This window comes from Myotis nattereri, assembly GCF_964212035.1.
Source record: "Myotis nattereri genome assembly, chromosome: 20".
Classification (NCBI taxonomy): Eukaryota; Metazoa; Chordata; class Mammalia; order Chiroptera; family Vespertilionidae; genus Myotis; species Myotis nattereri.
The window spans coordinates 3,074,261-3,091,185 of record NC_138096.1 but is presented as its reverse complement, the minus strand read 5'-3'; the positions used below and the strand labels follow the sequence as shown (position 1 = coordinate 3,091,185).

Below are 16,925 nucleotides of genomic sequence, written 5' to 3'. Positions count from 1 at the left end.
GTTGTGGGATGACCCACAGGATGTGTGTCTCAAGAGATCTTAGAAAACCAGCACTTGGTATATTTGCTACACGATGGGGAGTAATCATTGTGTGGGTTGTTCTCTCTTCATTCTAGATTTTGCCAAACTTTATTTGGTTTATTCCTTATCACTTTCTATCATTGCTTGTCTTCCTCTTGTTGGCATAAGCTCAAGTGCTTTTATAGCCTGATCCATAATAATAATAAAAGCATAATATGCTAATTAGACTGGACAGCTGGACGACCTTCCGGACGATGCCAGGGCTGCGAGGGCCGAGCCCCTTGCACGAATTCCGTGCATCAGGCCTCTAGTGAAAAATAACTGCTAGTCATTGGATCACTAACACCAACACCTTGCATTTGCAAGATGTTTTATACTTTAAAAAATCTTTCTCATTGCATATTCTGTTGTCTCAAGTTATGGGAATGTCACAAATGGACTATTAAGTATATTCTACAGCTAGGGGGGATTGAGGTCTATTGGTTAAAGAACTTGTCTGAAGTGTCCTAGCTGCTCATTTAGGCAAAGACACAGGCTGAACTACAGCTCTCTTACCTCCACACAGGTCAAACCATTGGCAGTTGGGAGTCTGGGAGTTCTACCCTGTCTGCCTCCCCTTCCATTCTTTTTTTTTTTTTAAATATATTTTTATTGATTTTTCACAGAGAGGAAGGGAGAGAGATAGAGAGAGTTAGAAACATTGATGAGAGAGAAACATCGATCAGCTGCCTCCCGCACATCCCCCACCGGGGATGTGTCCGCAACCCAGGTACATGCCCTTGACCGGAATCGAACCCGGGACCTCTCAGTCCGCAGGCTGACGCCCCATCCACTGAGCCAAACCGGTTTCGGCACCCCTTCCATTCTTAACCCTCTTGTTTAGTTTGGGCTTCTTATTTCATATTTGCTCGTGCTCCCCTGTTACGTTCTCATTAGAGCGTTCTTGGCTGCTCTTTGCATCTGTTGCTCCTCGATTGTACTGTATTCCACTGGATATCCTGCCCCGTGCTCGAATATCTGTGTGCGAAACAGCAATTTCTACATCCCCTCCTTCTGCTTCGAAATTCACCGGTCCCTAATCTCTATAGCTGACTCTTCCTATCTTACCCTACTCCTTGGATCTGGCCACGTACCCCTCTAATCTAAGATTCAGTTTCCAGCAGGGATGTGTGTGTGCCAAGCCCTTTTGGAGGAGAGCGGTGTGCGCTTCATGACTGGGCGGGGATTAGGAAACAAAACCCTTGGTGTGGTTCTGCATTTAGACCAGGAGAAGGTTCCTCAGTGTCTTTCTTTAGTGCATGATTCTACCAGATTGTAAGAAACTGCAAGAACCTTCCAAGTTATTGGTGTATTGGGTGTCATACGTATGATTTTATTTTCTTCCAGGGCCTAGTATGGCACCTGTTCAAAGCAGATGCGTGATTGGCCATGTAGGATGCCAGGGCAGATAATGAGAAATTGTTTGCAACTACTGGAAAAGGACTTTGAACCGATAATGGTCTTAATTTCTTAGGAAATTACACATGAGAGGAAGGAAAAAGAATTAATTATCTTGTAGGATTAAACTCAGTAATGAAAAGTTGACAGGTATTTCATTCTTGAGCAAACATTTAAAAATGTTTTCCCAGGTGTCTTTTATAGCTCTTACTAGAAGCCCAGTGCACGGATTCGTGCACCAGTGGGCTCCCTCGGCCTGGCCTGAGCCCTCTTGCACCCGGGACCCCTTGGGGGATGTCGGACTGTCAGTTTTGGCCCCATTCCCTGCAGGCCAGGCTGAGGGACCCCACCGCTGCATGAATCCCTGCTCTGGGCTCTAGTATGCATATAAGATCTTTGGTTAATCTCTTCCTGCCCTCCTCACTCCCACCTTCCCTCTGAGATTCATCAGTCTGTTCCGTATTTCCATGCCTGTGTGTTGAGCATCTGCCTCCTGGTGGTCAGTGTGCATCATAGCTACTGGTCGAGTGGTTGAGTGGTTGCTTAGGCTTTTATATATATAGATTATTGCAATGAAGACACTATTCGCTAGGTCTATTTCTAAGAGTGTCAAGCGCATTATCCTTCTGAATATCCACTACAGACTTTGAAGTAGATGCTGTCATTTTTTTTTTAAGATGAGAAAACTGAAGCTTTAGGGTGTTGGAGTAGCTTTTCCAGAAGCCCCCATCCAGGCCTAGGAATCAGAACCTGCATTAAAAAAAGATCCCAGATGACCAAAGTGCCTACTAAAGTTGGAGAAACACTGCTTTATTTTACAGAGTTCTCGTTCATGATCCCTACACAGCCCTGCCTCTCAGGGGAGTCTATGATAAACGCTTTGTTAAGAGGACTAGCGGACTCTGATGTGAATTCAGGTCATTGAAAATAGACTTTTTCTTGGTTATATGTCCTAATTTTGTAGATTTCAAATTCGTTATTTCTGCATTTTCCGTTTTTTTCAGCTGAGGGCTCTGAGATCATCTTGGGTTTTTAAATTTACTTAATCTTTGTCGTTGAAAGTATTACATCGGTCCTCCTTTTCCCCCATTAACCTCTTCCAGCCCGCTCCTGTCTGCCCCCCGCTCAGGCCCTCGATCACCCCATTGTCCGTGTCCACGGGTTATGCATATGTGCACACAAGTTCATTGGTTGATCTCTTCCCACCCACCCTCCCCTGCCTTCCCTCTGAGGTTCAACAGTCTGTTCATGCTTCTATGACTCTGCGTCTATGAAGGACCACTTTTTAAATCTCAGGCTGCAAATGATCAAATGTAAAGTTGTTATTTTACAGAGACCCAGCTGGTTTCCTAAACTATTACAAATCTTACTTGTTGACTTACCCAGCTCTTAAGACTGGTAAAGCGCCTGCCATTCAGGGCAATGGGGACACTCGGGAAGGGGTGGTGTGTGGAAATGGTGGATTTTGAAGTTTTATAATGTACAACCCCAGAGCTCTTTTCAAACCCTTCTTGAATACTTTATATAATGACTTGATTTGTTCCTCGTTTAGGATTAAGCAACGTGTTATTAAGCATACCGTTGGCGTTCAAATGGACATTTCCCCCCTTTTCTTTCTTGAGCAGGTTGTCAAGTTATTAAGCAACAAAAGATCGCAAGCGGTTGGAATATTAATGTCTAGCCTTCACTTGGATATGAAAGACATACAACATGGTAAGTCTGAACATAAACATTCAGCTTTTGAGTATTACTGTGTGGGCTGAGGACCATGCTGTTTGGTGGTAAAATGATTTCAGACTTAGAGGTGCCGTGTATATTGAGGTTGGTATGTTTCCCCTAAGTGCTCCCAAACTTCCTCTCATGCTTGTTGCTGGAACATTTACTATTCATGTGACTTTCCTGTTGTTTCTGTCTCATGAGTCCCATGAGACATGTCTAGTCTGCATTAATATACATTTATTTATTTATTTTTAATATATCTTTATTGATTTCAGAGAGGAAGGCAGAGGGAGAGAGAGAGAGAGAAACATCAGTGATGAGAGAGAATCATGGATCGGCTGCCTCCTGCACGCCCCCCAGTGGGAATCGAGCCTGCAACCCCGGCATATGCCCCGATCGGGAATGGAAACTCGACCTCCGGATTCATAGGTCAACGCTCAACCACTGAGCCACGCAGGCTGGGCAATAAATATTTAAATTTTAATTCCTTAGAAGTACTAGCCCCACTGTCCTCTTTAACGAATGAGATTATATCTGAGGTGTTACTTCTAGATGCCATCGTCAAAGAGTGAGTGACTGATAAGCAGTGGTGAGAGGTGGGGACAGTGGGCGTGTCTCAGCCATTGAAAATACCTGGAGAAGACGGTCCACAGGGGAGAAAAATAGGTTGAGACTCGAGTCTCAGGTATTGGATGAAGTAACCTACAGAAGAGGAGGCAAACCTAGGATTTTCCGATAGATCCATTTCAACCACTGTAAGAATTACAAGGAAGCTTTAAAATATATATATATATATATATATATATATATATATATATATATATATATATATATATATAAAATTGACTTCAGAGAGGAAGGGAGAGATGGAAACATCCACCATGAGAGAGAATCATTCATTGGCTGCCTACCAGGAAGCTGGTTTGGATTGTTGTTGTTTTAGGACTGTTCTGATGATTAGAGATGATGCCCCGGAGCCTGGATTGCCATATTAAGGGATAAAATGAAAACTCAAAACTGATCATTTATGTCTGAGTCTTAAAAACACTGGAAGGGTGATGGGGCGTGTGCTTCCGGTCCTCCTGTTCCCAGACCATGCGATGCTCAGAGAATCACTGAAGCAGATTACGGTGGATAACATTTTAGGATAGAGAACTGGTCTCTCTCCTTTCAGTTATGTGGGACGACGTATGGGTCCACCACTGGGCTCTTCTACGCATCGACAGATTGAATTATCTTTTCTAATAACCATCAAAGATAGTTTCAAAGGATTCTTGCCTACTTATATTATTGTTCGTGGGCAAGACACATGGAAACAGTAATATCAGGACTGCTTGTTATTTCTTTTATGTTGTTGTTTTAATTTATGTCTTTAACCAGGCTTCTACGACATTATTTACATTTGGAATCAGGGTGATTTTTAACATTTTTCTAAGTGACTTTAGTGCCAATATTTTAATAATTGAATTCTACCCTCCAGTGCACAGGTATTCCTATGCCTTATCCTCCGATCACATCGGTGCCGAGAGATATTGGCCAAAGGTGAATAGAGGAATTAAATTTATATTCAGAATGTCCCTTAAGCTGCCCAGAGCCTTAGACTAGATTTAAAGCAGATTGAATTGTTCAATGGAATGCCAGTTTACCTATTAAAGAAATGTGGTTTCCAGTACAACACAGACCTTATAAATCATGGAAACGTTGAACCGGCTTCCTAGCCTGCCCCTCTGTGAATGCGGATTGTCTTTGTTTGGCTGAAACGATTGTGTGGAATAATTCATAAATAGCACCAGCTTGGCATGCCTCGTCAATTGATGAGTAACTCTTAATCACGATTTCAGTTTTATTAAACTGTTTTGATGGCGAGGAGACTTCCTCGAGCCGGAGCGTTGGGGGTAGTCGTCACAGAGCAGGACGCCAAGTCTGGCGCCAAGAAGTACTTGGCGTTTCAAAAGCTGGCAGATGGAGCCCAGTTAAGTCATAGAAGGAAATCTGAAAATAATGACACGGTCTTTTCCTTCAGTCAAATATTCAAGCCGGGCTGAGTTAATAATGAGAACCTTATGAACAAAAGGAGCCCGCCTCCCATCTGTGTCTGTGGTAAAGCCAGCGAGAGTTCATTGAAAAATTTGCTAGCTTAACATGCAACGCTAACAATAACATAACATGGATGTCAGTAGTTTAAGGGTCACACTGAATTATGCATAAACTTTATCCCATTAGGACGTAAAATGATTGCTTGAGTCACTTTGAAATCCTGCACACGGTTTTCTAAAAAAAATAAAATAAAATAAAATAAATGGTTGCCTTAAAAGCTTGAAGAAGCAAGCAGTGTGCATTCAAGGGATACTGCCTTGTTCTGCCTCAGTGTGTTGTCTGGAACTGTGGTTGACGTGCGTGACTCACCTGCGGCCTCCAGAATAGACTAAACTTGACTCCTCTCAGGATATGCGCCCGGAGAGAAGTAGCCACAGAATGTTGCCAGGCCTCCGAAGTCATCTTACAGAAGAGCAAACGAAGAACTTTTTTTGGTGGTTGGGCATCTTTGTCAAGGTCATGCAGCTCTTCGGTGGAACAGACCGGATGTGCACCCGGCCCCTTAACCAACCCGTCCTGTTCTTTGCATTCAGAGGAGCCACTTCCCCAAGGCTGTGCTTTCGCTATAGCATCGGTTTCTCTAAAACAGTGGTTCTCAACCTTCCTAATGCCGCGACCCTTTAATCCAGTTCCTCATGTTGTGGGGACCCCCAACCATAAAATTATTTCCGTGGCTACTTCATCACTGTCATGTTGCTACTGTTATGAATCGTCATGTAAATATCTGATAGGCAGGATGTATTTTCATGCTGACAAATTGAACATCGTTAAAGCATAGTGATGAATCACAAAAAACAATATGTAGTTATCTATGTGTTTTCCGATGGTCTTAGGCGGCCCCTGTGAAAGGGTCATTCGACCCCCAAAGGGGTCGCGACCCACAGGTTGAGAACCGCTGCTCTAAAACAAGGCAAATGGAGTACTGTTCAGGGGAGTTAGTCTCTCTCTTTCTCTTCCTCCCCGTTAAAACTCTAGAAAAGCTTAGAGTCAAATTGACTTTATGATGCTTGTGTGTGGAAGGGCCCTGTTAGAGTCACTAGCATGGAAGGCGTGGTTATATGAGCAAATCTTAGAAGTTGAGCCTGGCTACAGCTTGGACTACGCTTTATCCACAAGGAGAGCGCTTTGTGTTGGAAACTTGCAAGGCCAAGGTCTCCCAGCCCTGTGGTCTCTTCATCACTGTCTCTGCGCGGTGGGTGTCAGCCTCATTCCATGGTCATCCCTGTTGGCTCTGAGTGGCACGTGACGGGCGCGGTGAGGAGGAGATTGCCTTTGTTGGTGAAATGAATCCTGGGGACAGACATGAGTAGAATCTAAGTACAGACATGGACAGATGCTCGTATGTATGGCTTTGACGTTATTTTCCTGATCATGGAAACCAGTTTCTAGCTGTGAGTGTAAAGTAGAAGAATACTTCTTTAAAAATTAACCTATAAATACCCTTTCTGAACTATAGGAGCATTGGGGGTTGCTATGGCAACTCTTTCCCCAGGTATTGATGTTGCTATCTCCCTCTCCCTCTCCCTTTCTCTCTGAAATCAATAAAAATATATTTTTTAAAATGACATCAGAGAAACCCTAATGTTTGCAACTCCCTCCCCCTGGATTTACCTGCCCCTTCATTCCTCTGGACAATGAAACATTAAACTAATCTTTGCATGCACGTATACATCACAAGGGAAAAAAGAAAACCCTTCGCTAACTGAACACACGGCCACGTCTGACTTACACGCATCAAACAGCGCATTGCATTTTTTTTTGCACATATTAGCCACATGTTGAGTTAAGCAAACCACAGAATTATTCCAAGGGGATCATGCTGATTATCACGGCTGCTTGTTAGCTTTGTCAGATTTTGAAGTGTTTTGGAAAAGTCGTCCCGAGGCATGGGCTGGGAGTCAGTCATCTCTGTCATACGACGAAAGGATTAACCGCAACGGTCCAGTTTCGGGGTGTGAGTGCTGACTTCTTAGCCATACGTTGTAAGTTCACCACGACGTGTTCTTTATTTCTTGATGCATTTTTCACTTCCAGGGACTGCACTGCTCGGCCCCTTCCCCTGCTTCAGCATGATCGCCGATATGTAAATGCTGAGGCAGTGGTTCTCAACCTTCCTCATGCCGCGACCCTTTAATACAGTTCCTCATGTTGTGGTGACCCCCAACCATAAAATTATTTTTGTGGCTACTTCATCACTGTGATGTTGCTACTGTTATGAATCGTCATGTAAATATCTGATAGGCAGGATGTATTTTCATGGTTACAAATTGAACATCATGAAAGCATAGTGATGAATCACAAAAACAATATGTAATTATAGATGTGTTTTCTGATGGTCTTAGGCGACCCCTGTGAAAGGGTCGTTCGACCCCCAAAGGGGTCGCGACCCATAGGTTGAGAACCGCTGTGCTAAGGTATAATATGCTAAGGAAGCTACTTAACTGCTTGTTTAGATGAAGTACTTTCAAAAGAGAATTAAAAAAAAAACCCCAACCATAATTATAATCATCGTGTTTGTAAAGTCAGGCTTTCTGTGTTGGCTTTCCTTCCAAAGTCAAGTCAGACATGTTTGTATAGAATGACTCCCCCCAAAAAGTAGGATTATTATCTGGATGCAAGTCACTTTGGCATCAGACATGTGCAGATTCTGTACTGGTGCAGCCATAGACATGCTGGCATGAGCAGTGACATTGAACACGGCTGCCCTTCTAGAATATGTGTTAGGAAACAGTGGCGGATGGGACCCCCCGAGCCAGGGCCCTACTTCCAGGGAGACTCGCTGAGCTGTTTTACAAGAGCGTCAATGTTTACCTAAGCAAGAAGGTGAAGTCTCCTTTGCCCAATAAAGGACATTGCTCAGGACTGGTTTATGGAAAACACGCAGCAGACAGCGGACATTTTATACAAAGTACAGTGCGTTGTTTGAAACTCTTTGCCCATCTATACACTCCGCGTAACATAAACACTCCCTGGGAATATGCCAGCCTTTCTCTCTGCCCCCTTTGTTCCACACCCTAGATTTTGTCACCTGCCAAAGTCAAGTAACCCTTATCTAAACAGTGGAGATAAGCCCCGAGTTGTACCCGTTTGGTCAAATCAACAAAGCTCTCCCAAACCAGAAATGAAATACAATATCGCTAGATTAAACAGTCTACAATGGCAATCATGTTTGCATTTAAAGATTTTATTCCGCAAGGATCCCAGTCTTGGGCTCCATCCCCCACCCGCCCGCCTAGACAAGGAGGCGACGTACAGACTCAAACAAAATGCATTTGTTCTCTCACAGTTGAACTCGCACAGCTCTTATAAACAAGGCCCATAGGTGTACGAAGCCTACTGACTAATCAGTAACGGATGTCCCTACCCTTGTGTAAGCAAGTATGCTTGAGATGTACCAGTGGCGGGCTGGGATGAGATTAATTTTGTTTCCACCGTGAAAGCCTTTCTTTATATAAATCCTGGTATTTGAGGACAGTGGGCGATGGAAATCCTGCAGAGGAGATGGAGGAGTTTTACTGCTTTTGGTTGTGGTGGTTCTGATTTTTGGTCTGTGTCGGAGGCTTTGTGCAGAAGGCTTGATCCTTGGCCGTCCTGGCCCAGAAGTGGGAGAGGCAGAAGCTGATGAGAAACCAGGAGTCTCTGTCCCAGCCCCCACTCCATCGAGCTCTTTGACTTTGGGTTCAGTGGAGTATTATCTGGGTTCATTACTTGTTGGGCAGCCACCGAAGTCTTTATCTTTTGTTCTTGCCTCATGGGTGACTCGATTTTCCAGCTTCTGGTCTAGAGTAGGAGTGGTCTGTCTGGTTGTGTGCTGGGCCCCAGGTTGGGGGAGAGGGCTAGCTAGAGGTGGGGGTTCTCTGGTCAACACGCAGTCCGCAGGGGATCCCCATTTTTTTAAATATATATTTTTGTTGACTTCAGAGAGGAAGGGAGAGGGAGAGGGAGAGGGAGAGAGAGAGGGAGATAGAAACATCAACGATGAGAGAGAATCATGGATCGGCTGCCCCCTGCACGCCCCACACTGGGGATCTAGCCCACAACCCGGGCATGTGCCCTGATTAGGACTTGAACCGTGACCTCCTGGTTCATAGGTCGACTCTCAACCACTGAGCCACACCGGCCAGGCGGTCCCCATGTTTTCAGTGCAGTGCTCTGGCCAACAACGGGGCTTGATGTTTCTTTGTCCAGAGACTTTGTTTTAATTTCTCAAGAAAACAAACCAGACAGAGCTGGGGAGGGCATTTTGGGAACGGAGAGGTAACTGACTGCTGGCACCCCCACCGCACACACACCCCCTGCCAGCACTGCCGGTCCTTGCCTTCCGGGTTGGTTCTGGGTGTTCCCACCGACAGCTGCGGATTCGTCATTTTAGGGCAGCGGAACCAGGTCCAACTAGCTGTCCTGCTCTGTGGCTGTCATCACCTCTTTTCTCTTTTAGTCCTTATGACTTCCGTTCTGCAAAAAAATCTCTTCACTGTTGAGCTCTGGTGGAACTTGAGGGAAGAGCAGGACGGGATGCATGCATGTGGTCGGGCATCTTCACCGAAGATGCTTCCCATCAAAATGCACACATCGCACTTCAAAGCAGATGCAGCCACTTGAAAGGCAGGGGATGCTACCAGGATGTGGCCCATCTGTGGGTCACTCTGCTTCGAGGATGGGGTCCCACCTGCCGATTCCCTTCCCTGTGTCTCCCGCTTGTACCAACTCTACTTTGCATCCACTTGTAATTATTTGTTGATGTCTTTCTTCCTTACCTCTTGTGACCTTCTCTAGATAGGAGGGCATAAGCTCCATACCCAGAAGGTGTTTTATATTCTATTTAGGAAGGGGAGAAATATTGTCAGAGAAATTGAATAGCAATTCATGGCTGTTTGTTCCAAGGACGTCCCCCCAAAAGGTGCAATAGACATGAACTTAACCCATATCCTTTCCCCGACTTGAATGTATCCTGACAGGCTGCTTTCAGTTCCTAAAAGAGAGCTCTCAGACAACGTTTATTCCCCGCGGCCAGGATGTGATGACAAGCCTGGAAGTGCAGGGAATGAGAGAGGCTTCTGATCTCTGCTCCTTCAGATGAGTTTCTGCTCAAACAAAGGCCTTCGCTTCTCAGTGATTTGCAAGGCTCACTTCATCTTTGCTTCCCCTGTGGCTTCTGAATCCCATGTGGGGTCAGGATGGTTTCTCTCAGCCTCTGCACTCTCCCCCACCCTGCCGACGAGGAGAGGGGCATGAACTGGAGCTACGGGCTCATTTGCACTCATTTGGTGTTTAAGCGTCTACGGACGCGGTTCCCTTCCCATGGACCCCAACCAAAATGAGTGTGGATGAGTTCACTGTGGGTGCTGGTTTAGCTTCCCATGTTGCTATTGGTACAACTGAAATGCTCCTTGTTCCTTTTGCCAAGAATGTTTTCAACGTAGGGTGTCTAAAATCTCTCAAACAAGATACTGATTTGGAGAGAGATTAGTAAGATTTTTAAAATATATTTTATTGACTGCAGAGAGGAAGGGAGAGGGAGCGAGAGATAGAAACATCAATGATGAGCGCGAATCATGGATTGGCTGCCTCCTGCACGCCCCACAGGTGGTGGAGACGGTTAGATATCGGGGCCCACTGTGTACCACGCCCTCCAGTGCTGATTGCCAGGTGATGATGTGACATTACATATTATTACCTTGTGTTTTATGGTTTGAACCGTGAAGGTAGCTAGAGTGAAAGTATGGCATGCACATACCTTCCAGGATGGCATGCACACAGCAAACACGCAGAAAACATGGGTTGTTATTGTTTTTATTATTATGGCCCCTTCAACTTTCATATATGAAAAATATCTTGCTGCCCAGCCGGTGTGGCTCAGTGGTTGAGCGTTAACCTATGAACGCTCACGGTTCAATCCCCGGTCAGGGCACATGCCCGGGTTGCGGGCTCGATCCTCAGTGGAGGTGGAGGGGTGTACAGGAGGCAGCCATTCAGTTATTCTCTCTCATCATGGATGTTTCTATCTCACTCTTTCTTAATCTCTGAAATCAATAAAAATATATATTTTAAAAAGAAACACATCCTGCATTTCTGGTGATGAGGAAGGTGGCTGTGGAGAACACTAGCAGCAGAGACCAGGTGTCAGGGAATGGGATATAGATGTAGGACTGTCACCTGCTCCTGTACCTGGGTGTACAATGTCATGTGACCAGCACACAACCGTTTCTTACCTTGTGTCTATCATCCCTGGTTGTCCCGAGTTGCTCTCTATGTGATTCATTTTATGTACTGCAATATTTTTAAATCAAAAGAAAATAGATTTTTTTTTTGGTTTGGGTATTTTATTTTGAGACATTTCTAATATCAGGTAGAATTAACTACTTGAGTGTTAAAATAGGCGATTTCACTCTTCACTTTGTAACAACATGGTTTAGTGGAAAGCGTATTGGATCTAAGAGAGTGGGTACCAGTGGATTCATGAAGAAAAGTGCTATTGCCCTGGCCAGTGTGGCTCAGTTGGTTTGGTGTCATCCTGTGAACCAAAAGGTAGCTGGTTCGATTCCCTGTCAGGGCACATGCCCAGGTCGTGGGCTTGATCCCCAGTAGGGGGTGTGCAGGAGGCAGCCTGTCGAAGTTTCTCTCTCTTCTCTCTCTAAAAATCAATAAAAAAATCTTTTTTTTTTTTTTTAAAGAGCTTTTATGGTTGCAAGTTTTGATTGTGGAAAGCAAATGTTTAATTCTGAACCTAATTTGAATCTAGCACCTTCTCAGCTCTGTCTGTATTCCCTAACCAATCTGTTCACAAATAATATACATTTTAAAATTAATTCCGTAAATTATTCCAAGGCTTCTTGAATGATCCCTTTTGTTATAAAATGGCTTATTCTCCCCCACATGATGAGCAGATGCTACAGACAGGAATGATCCTCAGAGAGGCTCAGCACCTTGATCGAAGACACACAGCACGTTGATCGAAAAGCCAGGAAGAGTACTTCTTCTTCCTTACCACATCCTCGGCATTTTAAGAAGTTTTAGGCCAAACCATAAAATCGCTGTCCCTTTAATCTTGGAGTGATCGTTCACACACGGTCATTGACGGAGTCGTTTAGGGAGTGCAGAAATCTCCCCATGTTTCAATCCTGGAAAGTTAGCATGCCTTACACATAAATGAAAGATCTTTTCATGTGTAAGAGTTTTCTCTCCACACCACCTCCATCCTTGCACCCTTCCACATAAAACAGAGCAGATGCTTCTTGGTCCAATTGAAATAACATTTATTGATCTATAACTATGGGAAAGTAATTAAAGCCGCTTTACAGACCTGCTGGGGAATGGATGGGTGGGAATGTGATGAATCCCAGGCAACGATGGGTGTTCCTGAATGTCTTACAGCCGAGACTGGGAAATACGTGTGAAGTACTTGGCCTCTAATCAGAGGTATAATCACATTAGCATGTGCTTGAATGTTAGAGAATAAAATGATATGAATTAAAGATTCATTACTGAATTTTGAATTTATTTATGCTCTGCCATCTAAGGCTAATGCTTAATAGTTTAAATACGAAGTAAAAAAAAGACAGAGTATAATTAAACTGCCAATAGCTCTATGCCAGGCTGTACATTTTGTTTTAATAGTTCTTCGTTCAGGCCAAGAGCGCCAACCCTTAATAGATGCAGTTGTAATTGTCCCCTTGGTATGTGAGGGCACTAAAATAGGAATAGGAAAAAAAAAAAGAAACTTGATTAACTTTGGGTTAGATAATAAAGCTTATTAGAGACAGAAGAGTTGATTGAACTTGTACGAAAACTTGAAGAGGGAAGTCATATTAACCAACCACATGCCAGATCCTTTTACTGGTTACTGCCTTTGGTCCCCACACAACCCAAAACATTGCCAGTATTTTCTATGACTTCCTTCTCCCCTTGTCCCCATAAAGAAATGAAAGCTCGTCAAGGGAAGTAACTGGAAGTAACGTAGCAGCAAATAACAATTGGAACTTAAGCGCAGTTAAGTTTGATTCCATGGTCTATGTTGCTTCCACATCAAAAAACTATTCCATGAAAGTCATGTTCCCTTTTGAGGGACTAGAGGGAAGATCACCTTCATACAATCTCAAATTCTCCTCCCAAAGAAAGTTGAAATCTAGGAAAGCTGACATTGCTGAGTACCGGTTTTCTTGAATCCTTTACTAACTGAAAAATTTTACCCACATGCATATCCTATATAATAAAAGCCTAATATGCTAAGTGTCTGGTCGTCCATTCAACCAATCAAAGTGTAATATGCTAATGATATGCTAAGGCTGCTCAACCGCCTGCTATGACGTGCACTGACCACCAGGGGGCAGATGCGCAATGCAGGAGCTGCCCCCTGGTGGTCAGTGTGCTCCCATCATGGGAGCTCCACTCAGCCAGAAGCCTGGCTCACAGCTGGCAAGAACAGCGGCAGTGGTGGGAGCCTCTCCTGCCTCCGTGGCAGCGCTAAGGATGTCCGACTGCCGGCTTAGGCCCGCTTCCCCTGGGGAGCAGGCCTAAGCCGGCAGTCAGACATCCCCGAGGGCTCCCGGACTGGGAGAGGGCACAGGCCAGGCTGAGGGACCCCCACCCCCTATGAGTGCATGAATTTCATGCACTGGGCCTCTAGTATTTATATAAAACCCTTCCCGTGGCCATAGCTAGAAATCTGATGAATAGAAACAAAAGGAGCTTGTTTAACTTTGGGTTAGATAATAAGGCTTATTACACTTGGATTGGTTGAATGGATGACCGGACACTTAGCATATTAGGCTTTTATTATATAGGATATGCATGTGGGTAAAATTTTTCAGTTAGTAAAGGATTCAAGAAAACCGGTACTCAGTAAGGCTCATTTCTAACTACTCTGTATGTTGAACTTTTACAAAACCTTGAAGAGGGAAGTAATCCTTGATGAAGGTGGTCTCCACTCAACCATTTTGCAGCTTTGCCAGGCAACTGCAAGAGCTCCTGTTCCAAACTGTTGTTACTCTAGTAATTGGTAACCAGCCCAGTGAGCTGGGATGGCCACTGAGTTTTAAGAACCACTTTGACATTCGTTGAGGACGTGAGTGAATGCGTTCTCTTATTGCCTTGATTTTAGAATTTTATCAGTTGAAACTGTACCACCTACCTAATCACAGATTCTAAGAGAGGGAGTCCTAGAAGACGCCACTAAAAAATGAGTAACGTGAGTTTCAATCTGAGTCCTGATTTCCAAAATGGCAAAATGTGCTTTTGATATTGAGGAGATAGAGCCCGTCAATACCCTCAACCCTTCTCAAATGGCATATTTTACCCTTACTTCTGGAACTATCTGGAACTCTCTCATTGAATCCCTTCATCTGCCAATATTTAATCTTCCTGAATTCCAGCTACTTAAGCATGATTCTATGGTTTTGTCAAAAACAGTTGATTCCCGTGGAATCGTGTTAGCATCTCTCAAGTGTTAAGCCAGTTACGGGAAAATTTTATGGAGCTGCTTTCTATTGAGATTTTCTGTGAATGATTAAAAAATGAGGTTTGCCTGGCTGGTATGGCTCAGTGGTTGAATGTTGACCTATGAACCAGGAAGTCATGGTTCGATTCCCAGTCAGGGCACGTGCCCAGGTTGCGGGCTTGATAACCAGTGTGAGGTATGCAGGAGGCAGTCAATCAGTGATTCTCTCTCATCATTGATGTTTCTCTCTCTCACTCCCTCTCCCTTCCTCTCTGAATTCAATAAAAACATATTTTTAAAAACGAGGTTTCATGGGTTAGAAACTTGTGGACTTGCTTAGGGGCATATACCTATGGTTAGGACGATATATCAATGGTCAGGACCATATGGCCTTTATTAAGATATTCTTCAGTACCTCATACTGCATGAGTTTAAAAGATGAGAAACCTCCGTACAATCACAAGTAAGGCTTTGTGTGGGGAAAACCTGTAGGACTAATATGTTTTAGGATGATGGATGAAGTCAGAAGACAGTTGTATCTTTGATGAGTTTTGACTTGAGTATGAATAATTTCATTGTGTTTCTTTTACTTGTTCCGAAGATGAAATGGTACACGCAGTTGAGTACTAGCATTTCTTTCATAGTTTTCCCCATCAATCTTTTGCTAAGTCATCAGAGGAATGTAGAAATACCTCATTATTAGCTAATGAATTTTTGAAGACCAACCTTTGGCTTCACCATAAGGTTTTTTTTTTTGTTTTTTTTTAAGGGATAGACTCTGTACACCTCTAAAGGGAGTCATTTCATACATGAACTTGCTATCTTTATTTGGGTTTTCTGCATTTTGATATATTATTTATAGCCACATTACTTCCATGAAAATCATTTGTTAATCCCTCTTATTTAATTTTTGAAATGTAGTCAAAGGTAGTTGGGGCAGTGTTTTTACTGATTTGAAACATAGCTTGTCCTATAAAGTTGCCCTATGTAGTCTAAGGTCTGAAAAGATTGGTCTGAGAGTCTTAAATTCTTAGATTGATATTTGAGGCTTAATATTTTTGGAAATGGAGATAGTGGAATAGTATTAGGATGGGAGTATCATATTCTATTTGCTATGATATTTGTTGGTGAATCATGGGCCCTCTTCCCAGCTTCGAGCAGAAAAGCTAAATTATCTTGGTTAGAATTCCCATCCATCACATGCTGCAGTTTCCTACTTGCTTTTCTTAATTCCTTCTTGGGATGTTGCCAGAATCAACAAGAAACTGTCGCTTGAGCTTTAAGCTTTGAGAGAAAAGACATTGTAAAATGCCTCCGTTATCAAGACAAATACAACTAGTTTGTGATTATCCACTTTGTGATTTTCCTTCCAGAAATATTTAATTCTTCAAGAGCTACGCTGGTTACTCAGCACAAATTGGATCAGGACCTCATTTCTAACTACTCTGTATGTGGGTAATACAGAATGCTTTGAACGAACCTGTGTCCAAACCGAGTTATACAACACACCGATTCCGAAACGCAATACAACTCTCAGGCCACAAAATGCATTTAAGAACATACTCCCACTTTTTGATGATCCATTCCACTTCTCCCTCGGATAAACATGGGTAGTTTGTATATTAAGTGTGGATTAAAAAAAATTTTTTATTGATTAAGGTATTACAAATGTGTCTTTATCCCCCCATTGTCCCCTCATCCCCCCAAAGAGTGGATTTTTAAGGATGCACCTGTGCTCATCTCAATACCATAAACAAAGAATTGTTCTTTTATTAGAACAATTTAAAAAATGTATCACAGGAAATGCACCTGTCGTTTCCACATCAAGCCCACCAGTTGAGGGATTGGAGCCAACCATTTCCTGCGTCGGCAGATAGAGCATTGATCAATGTAAAACGGGGGATGTGACAGTAACAGGAGTGATCGGTCTGATTTTCTGCTGTGAAGCAAGTTTTTCAAACTCAGGCAGTTAGTCCTGGAAAGACACTCACAGTTTAGCTTTGACTTTGGACTGGGCCGTATCCATGAGGGTTTGTATTTGTGGAGCAAGTGAGAGCTCAAACTTGTACACCCCCATCCCATTGAAATCCCTTGAGCTTGGTCTTTGCAGTGGGGCAAATGAATGCATTGCAGTGAGCGCCTTACCCTCACTGACTGCTGGGCCATGAACACTATTCTGGTCACCACAGCTCAAGATGGCCAGACCTCACAGCCC

At 43.6% G+C, this 16,925-nt stretch overlaps 1 protein-coding gene across 1 annotated transcript in view; it reads left to right on the top strand.

Annotated features, from left to right (window-relative positions):
• FMN2 (formin 2) overlaps positions 1–16,925 on the top strand; it is a gene marked incomplete at its 5' end in the record, with an annotated part of 126,386 nt that overhangs the window by 44,851 nt on the left and 64,610 nt on the right. Inside the window, one exon of the mRNA XM_081114281.1 lies at positions 3,084–3,171. Within this exon, the coding sequence (XP_080970407.1) occupies positions 3,084–3,171 (88 nt within the window). The remainder of the gene's footprint in view (positions 1–3,083; positions 3,172–16,925) is intronic.